This window comes from Merops nubicus, unplaced genomic scaffold (assembly GCF_000691845.1).
Source record: "Merops nubicus isolate BGI_N331 unplaced genomic scaffold, ASM69184v1 scaffold23298, whole genome shotgun sequence".
Lineage (NCBI taxonomy): Eukaryota > Metazoa > Chordata > Aves > Coraciiformes > Meropidae > Merops > Merops nubicus.
In genome coordinates this window covers 32,185-39,608 of record NW_008626668.1, presented here as the reverse complement: position 1 = coordinate 39,608, position 7,424 = coordinate 32,185, and the positions used below count along the sequence as shown (strand labels likewise).

The following is a 7,424-nucleotide window of genomic DNA, read 5'->3' as shown; positions in this document are numbered from 1 at the left end:
GGGTGTGCAGGCAGAGAGTAAGAAACTGATGTCTTCAACAATTTCAAGGTCAAGGTTCTCTTTGAAAAGCTGGAACTTAAGTTTCGCTTGCACGTAGAATTTAAGACAGTAAGATAACGTTTTTTTAATGATGCTACCATAGAGACACAAAATGTTTGACTTGAAAAATAGCCACAAATAGAAGTGCTGTCTAATTTTATAGACTGAAGAAAAAAAAAAAATCAAGCTATACTGTTACCGCAAAATGGTGCATAACAATATTTAAGTATTGATTTTAGTTATGGAGTAACTGTAGTGAAAGAAAATAGTAAACTAAAGCTTTTCTAATTATTAATAGAATACTGAAGTCCTGTATATTTAAGTGGCTTTAATGTTATCCTGGCTAGAAGGTGGTAGTGAATTTGTCTTATGAACAGTTTGTTATTATTTAGGAACAGTGTCTCAAAACCTTTGAAGTTTTGCTGCTGTAAATATTCTTGTTTCTTCTTTTTTAGCAGCTGAGATGTGTGTAAATGAAACAGAAGCAGAAAAGCACAGTAACTGTACAGTTGAGGAACAGTGTTCTTGTAAGTAGATACTCAGCTTTCCCATTGGTTAATGTGAAGCGTTTGCCTTTACAACTCCTTCATTTGTTTGCCTTTGTTAATATGCCTTCTGCAGTTTACGTAAGCATGTAAATAAGCCCTTTGCTTCCAGCTTCAACGTACAATATGTAATACTAAGAAACACAATTTCATTTGGCGTTAATTGCTTACTGTTGCCATTTCAAGAAACCTGATGTATTTTACTAGACATGTGTGCTCTGGCTGCTGCCTTGGTTTCTTGGATGAAAATAGGTGACGTTTCCTATTGGGTATAATATATGCTAAGGAACTTGTCAGCATCATTAAGGCAGTAAGCTTCATTTTCAACAAAAAAGGTGTCACCTGCTAGGTCCACTGCTTCATTTGAGATGCAGTAAATAGGAAAAACTTAAGAACCTTAAAGTTTTAGTTAATTAGCCCAGCTCTTCATGCAGTCCTGAAGTGCAGGCTTTGTGTAAGGTAAATCCTTCATGCAAGGAAATCTACTTCAGTCATTTTGTTAATTTGCTTGCTGTGTAAAGAGCTTGAAAGCAGGATACGGGTCATTTACATTAATTCTTGAATTTCACTTTTCATGGAAAACTCCAAATTTAATTTTTTCTGGAAGCTGACAAGAAATGGACTTTAAAATAGGTTTGAGATCTAGAACAGGAAATGAAATTTTTTTTAATGCCTTTGCCCAGATGAGTTCAACAGTGCTGCTAGGCTGGCTCACACCAACAGAGATGCAGCTTTCATGCTGCTATCAGCTATATTGTGGTAGCAGCCAAACAGAAATAATTCCACTTGATTTGGACTTTTGTGTTGTTTCTAAAATTGTAATAGTTGCCTTTTAGTCAGGAGTGTTAAAAGTACCGTTTTTTCAGTGCTTTCCAAAGAAAGCATGCTGTTACAATGCTTTGTTCTAAGTCTACAAGCAGAATTTCTACAATATGTTCTTGTTAAACTTCTAGTGACTTTATCTAGTGACTTTATCAGGTTGTTGTGTTTTAGCTTCTGCATATTCAAGGAAACTTAATTGTCACCTTTAGTAGAGGATCTCTCTTGGTGTGAGAGGAACCTGTGTTACCTTATCAGCTGTTACAGTGCCATGGCTCAGCACTACATCTAGGGATTGACATGGAAAAACACTAAGGTGGCCCTAAACTAACTTGATACAAGTGGGATCTGAAAGAATGTAGATTCTGATAATATCCAGCCTATCTCTGTAGAAACAGAAGGGTCTGTTTTCCTGCTCTGCTGAATTGTTTTGAGACTTAAATAGCCGTATTTAAATGACCCTGAGCATTAAAGACTTCTGGACATAATGGTATTTCAGCAGGCACCTTGCTGATACATGAATCTATGATTAAGCAGCAGTTCAGATAAGCTGTTCATGTGTGATTAACTCAGTTAATACAGTAAGTTGCAGAAGGCTTCACGGTTGTTTTTGTTTTGGAGTTTTTTTATAGCACATGCTGAAAAACTGAGATCCCTTGCAACCAGCAGCAGCTCTCAGAACAGAAGCTTTAGCTAAACTTCCAAATTTTTGAGGGTGTTTTGGTTTTTCCCCCATACTACTTCAGCTCAATTTGACCCAGCTGAACTAAGTCGGTTGAGGTTGGGGAGCAGTACTGAATACCTTGTGTCCTATTGTGTAATGCACGGTTTGTGCTTGTACAATATGACTCTTCTCCTTTCTTTTCACTTTGAGGAATCTTGAGTTGCCAGTTGAACACTGGGCTGCCTTTGACCAGGTTTTTCCTGCATTCACTTGTGCAGCTTCTGCTGTTTGTGGTGGATTGAACGTTCGACTGCTTTGTGTTTCAGACCAAAACTATAATTGAACTCAGTGCTACATGAATTCTGTAAAACTCAGCCTGATGCTGTTCTGTTTGTGGGGATTTTTAGTTAAATACTGTCATTAATTTCTTTAACATAACTTTTTATTCTTTTGTAGCTCCTACAGTTGCTCCTTTTTCCAATATTACTGGGTCTCCTTCCAATACTACCATGTCACCTTCCAATAGTACCACAGAGTCTTTCAATACAACCACCGCCAGTTCTGCTACCACAGCTCTCACTACTATAGGTAATGCAGTAACACTGGATATGGAATGGCAGTAAACTAGGAACTGGTGAAGAAAATAAAGGACAAGGTCTTTTTCCACAGATCACTGTAGTAGCATGACTACTAAAGATCTTACATGGAATAATAAAGGGTCCTGGGGTTTGGAAGAAGTGGATTGTATAAAATTCTATCTGGGAAAGTACTTCTTTCTAATAAAATTAAGAATTGTTTGAATTAGATTAATCATTTCCCTAATCGTAAGTTCTTATGAGTTTGATTTTGTTGTTGTTGTCCAGTTCAGAAACTTCCATTCTTATACATGCTGTCATCCTTTACAGTGAAATTTGTGATTTAAAAAAAAAATCATCTTTAAAAGCATCTGCTGCTTAATGGAGCTGGGAGGTAACGAGTTGATACTCGATTAGGCTCAGAACAGCCTGATGTACATTAAGGTGACGTTTAGCTTTGAATAAATGTACAAATGTTGGCAATTGCCCCAGGCACATGGTGGAATACTGATTACTTTTCAGTAATACTAATTTGGGATTGGGATAGTCAGAGACTTGGTATTCTGGCTTGATAATGGAAGAGTTTTCCAGAGACAGCCTAGCTACAGGTGAATATTTGCTTACTCTAGTGATTCTTTCACAGTTACTGTATTTGGGACTAGGGGAGAAAGAGGAAGTTTTGCTACCCTTTAAGTGTTTCTATCCTGTCTAGAGACACTACATTAAGTACTTTTTAGTACGGTAAATACTGATTCTATGGGCTGTTTAATGAAACTCCTTTACCTGGATGCAGATTCTCAGTTGTGTTGAAGCAGTTATCTTGATTCTTGTTGAAAGACTGAGCATTTATATTACTACTTGAAAGAAAAGTGGTTTTGTCTGATCAGTGGAGAATGTTGAAACATTTGGATAACGATGGTATGCATGTGTGAAAAAAATCCTTTTTGCAGAAGCTTGGCTTTATGCCATGAAGCTGAACATCTAAATGGTGTGGGGTACAGTCTGAGGTCAAAGCTTAAACAAGGATATTGTTTAAGCAAAACAAGACAAACCATTTATGTAAGAACTTCGGTGCTTGCAAACATTGCTCTTGATGTTTATGATATGTGCAAACTGTCTTCTCTCAAACAGCTAACATCACAAATGCAACTACACTTGCTCCTCTACCTACAACTGCCATTGCTTCAACTACCACGACACCCAGTACTCCAGGTAACTGTTACTAGTAGTGTAATTAAAGCATGAAATACTTTGACATAAGTGTTACTTTAAAAGTGCTATTTTCAAACACTTACCAAGTGACAAAGTCGTATTGATACATCTGCTGTTGTCACTTCTAATTTTATGGCACATCTAGTTTTATTGAGGTGATGCATATATGTAGCAAGGTAATGCCCTGAGAAATAGCTAGTTGGTGAGGTATTAAAAGTTGGAAATGTATTGGTCAAATGAAATCAGCTGGCCTCTTTTAATAGTGTGGCTGGAAGTCACTTGTTAACTTGCCTGTGTTTGGGAAGTAGTATTTTGGTTTTTACTTGCAGCATAATAATAGGATATCTATTTAAAAAAAAAAAAAAAAATTGGGCTAGAGTGATAAGAGTAAGCCGAAGTATTTCAGCATTAGTCCTGAATAGGTAATTTAATGAACAGCTCTCATGAACTGAAGTTATTTTAAATAACTAGCCATAAGCAATGGCTGTTACTTCCAGATTCACATGTGTTGTGGCTTCAGCTGATTTCTCTAACCATAAGTTTTGGGCTAAAGTACAGTGGATGGAATGAGTTTAAGCAAAAAAATGGAGCAAGCAGCAGAGCTTGGAAAATGTGTTTTGAATCTGAGCATATCAATAATACGCTTCGGTGTAAAGGAGGAAAGCTTTGGCCTTTTGAAGTACAGATGAAGTCCAGCTGAGACCTGCTCAGTATTGAGGTCCAGAGCAGTTTGGCTATAAATAGCTCTAGCCTTGTACAAACCATATTTAATCAGAATTTCAGTATCACTAATGTAAATGCAGCTGCTGGCATGACTTTACTTCTTGATTATTTTTCGGTTTTGTGTTGGAGTTTGGATGTTTTGAGTAAACTTAATACAATAGTAAAACCTGCAAAACTATTGTGAGCATTGTGCACTCACAGACTCTAATGTGGTGTTTAACAGGTGCAAATGCTACTGTGACTCCTGCACCTGCTGTACGCAAATCTACGTTTGATGCTGCGAGTTTCATAGGTGGGATTGTTCTCGTTCTGGGCCTGCAGGCTGTTGTGTTCTTTCTGTACAAATTCTGCAAGTCAAAAGACCGAAACTATCACACACTTTAGGACCTGCCACTTTACAATGGACTAGTAGCCCAACACCTGTAGTTCACTGAACCAAAATATTTTCTGTTGCTCCTGGAAGACAGCAGTTCATTATATCCTTTAAATCTCTTAAAGAAGACTTTAAAAGAATATTTTTGCAACATTATATTTGGCAAAGAGGTGATACAAATCTCTTCAACGGGATTACCTGCAATATGGCGCATGGGTTCTAATGGCTGTCTTATTTTCCTTTAGTGGCTGCTGCTGTGGGACTTTTTTTTGATATGCCAAATGTAGATGTTCAGAGATTCTTATTCAGTGGCAACACTGTCTTGAGTAGACAATCTCATGATGACTTATTGTGAAGGCTAATTTCATCAACATTTGATACAGTATCCCTTCAGTTTTATCAAGATGAGAATTATTGGTGACTTCAGGGAGTGGAATAGAATTTATACTTCAGCTTAGGGCTCTTAGAGCGTGCAGCTAGAAAGATGAACAAAATTATAGAAGTAGATAATATCTTAACAGAATAACAACCCATAAATTATTTTTTTTTTACCCAAGAATAAAGGTTGCATGGTAAAATACTGCATTCCAAACAGAAATCCTATGCCCTTTCCAATTAATGTTGAGGGTGGAGAAGGGATGTAGGGTGTATCATTCTAAAGGGGAAAAGAAGACTAGTGCCTTAAAAGACTAAAAATCAGTAGAGTGCAAGAGTCCCACCTATTTCAAAGATAAATGAAGCTATTTTAAATACAAGCTTCACATAGGAAAATGGAATACATGTGACGTGAGCGTTGCAGTTTTAAAACTTCTACACTAAATAACTGTCCCTTGTTGACCTTGTTTGAAGGTGAGGGGAGCATGGTACAGTAATGTTCAGCTACAAACAAGCTTTTAAATTGTTTACCTTTTGTTGTGGCCTACAAAGAACAACCATAAAAGCAAGGAAAAATTTCAGTTCACTCCCCACATAAAAAGGCAACAGTTTACATTTATACTTGAAATACTGGTGTTTGGGAAATCCTGAGGGTTTTCTTATTCAAATGGTTTGTAGTAAACTCTGTTCAAATTATTTTCAGGGGTTTGGGTTTTTTTGTTTACCCTGTTGTACCTGTGCTTGCTGAAGGAGCAGTTAAGGATAGTTTGGAGGACCTGCGATTTGATCCTAGTCCTGGGGCTATAGTCCTGATATTCCTTTTTTTTTTTTTCTGTAGTCCCAGGGCTATGCCTTTTTTTTTTTTTTCTCCACCCTACCTGGCATCAGGTTTGTGTTCCTCTGCAGTGGACTGATTAAGGCAGTGTATCGGCCAATAGTAGTTTTGGGGGTTGTTTTTGTTTTTGACGTGGCTGGATCAGCTGTGTGATCTGAATATCAAAGGTACGTCATCTCAAATGTAGGCTGAGTTGAGCACCTGTAAAAATAAATCCACAGGAAAAGTGGAAGTAAAGATGAAAAAGTGGTGGGTGTAGCACATAATACTTTGCTATTGATGATATCCCTTGATCATCAGTTTCAGGATAATATGTAGTACTGTCTCATTAGCTCTGACTTGACTGAAATTTGGCACCCAATACAAAATTACAGCATTAATGCAGATAATAGTAGTGGCAGCAGAACTTAAATACAAAGCAAATCAAGTGCCCTTTGCTGGGAAACTTAAAAAGCAGCATTGCTTTCTTGTGTTCTCATTTGAATGGCATTGTTTCTATTGTGCTGCATGGAAAACTCAAACTGCTATGAAATACAGGAGTTACTCACCAGTACTGTATCTTTGAGTTCTTTAGCTTTTAGTTTTATAAACAAAACTAAGACAATCAGCTCAGGTTTATTAAAACAGCAGAGTAAGCAGCCAGTTTCCAGCAACAGCATGTGTGTGGGTTAGATGATATATCCTTGGCCTTATTGTGAAATCACTTCATCTGTCCTTTCCCTAAGTCAGAACTATTTTATTACATTTATTTGTTTAAAAATATATCCATGACCTTGTGTTCTGTGCTTTAAAGTGACCAAAATGCTCTTCTAAAGTGTGACAGTTCTCCTTCATTTCAACAAAGCAAGCTGTATGCCTAGTTTGGTGGGTTTTGGTGTGGGGTTTTTTTTTTTTTTTTGGCCTCAAAGGGCTATCTTCTTGGAAACTTGCAGAAAAGTGCTACAGAACACTTCATACCATGGCAGATGTGGCCACAAAATGGTCGTTGCTCTGTAAAATGTTGCTAGAATGCTTATTCAAGAGCTATGCTGATCCTGATTTAGGTTGCTGACAAAGTATGCTGGTAAAGCAAACTAAAAATAATTTTTGAAGTGCCTTAAAGTTGCTTAATCTTTTGCCTCAAATATTGTTTAAAAGGGTGAAAGGGATACCTTGCCTTAGTTACTGAATTTTTCTTGGTGCCAGCAATTGCTGCTTTCCAAGACTTTGGGAAGCGGGAGGAGCTCTGACATGTGTAGGAGCCAATCTGAAAAACTCGAGCTTG

The 7,424-nt window shown here is 37.3% G+C and overlaps 1 protein-coding gene across 1 annotated transcript; it reads left to right on the top strand.

The window, feature by feature from the left end:
- Positions 1-494: 494 nt before the first annotated feature.
- Positions 495-5,382, top strand: LOC103778502 (sialomucin core protein 24-like; the record flags this gene model as incomplete). The annotated part of the gene is made up of 4 exons (XM_008946090.1): positions 495-566; positions 2,524-2,655; positions 3,774-3,854; positions 4,801-5,382. Coding segments are annotated over 4 exons (446 nt in total), but the record flags the coding sequence as incomplete, so codon positions are not given.
- Between the last annotated feature and the right edge of the window lie 2,042 nt (positions 5,383-7,424).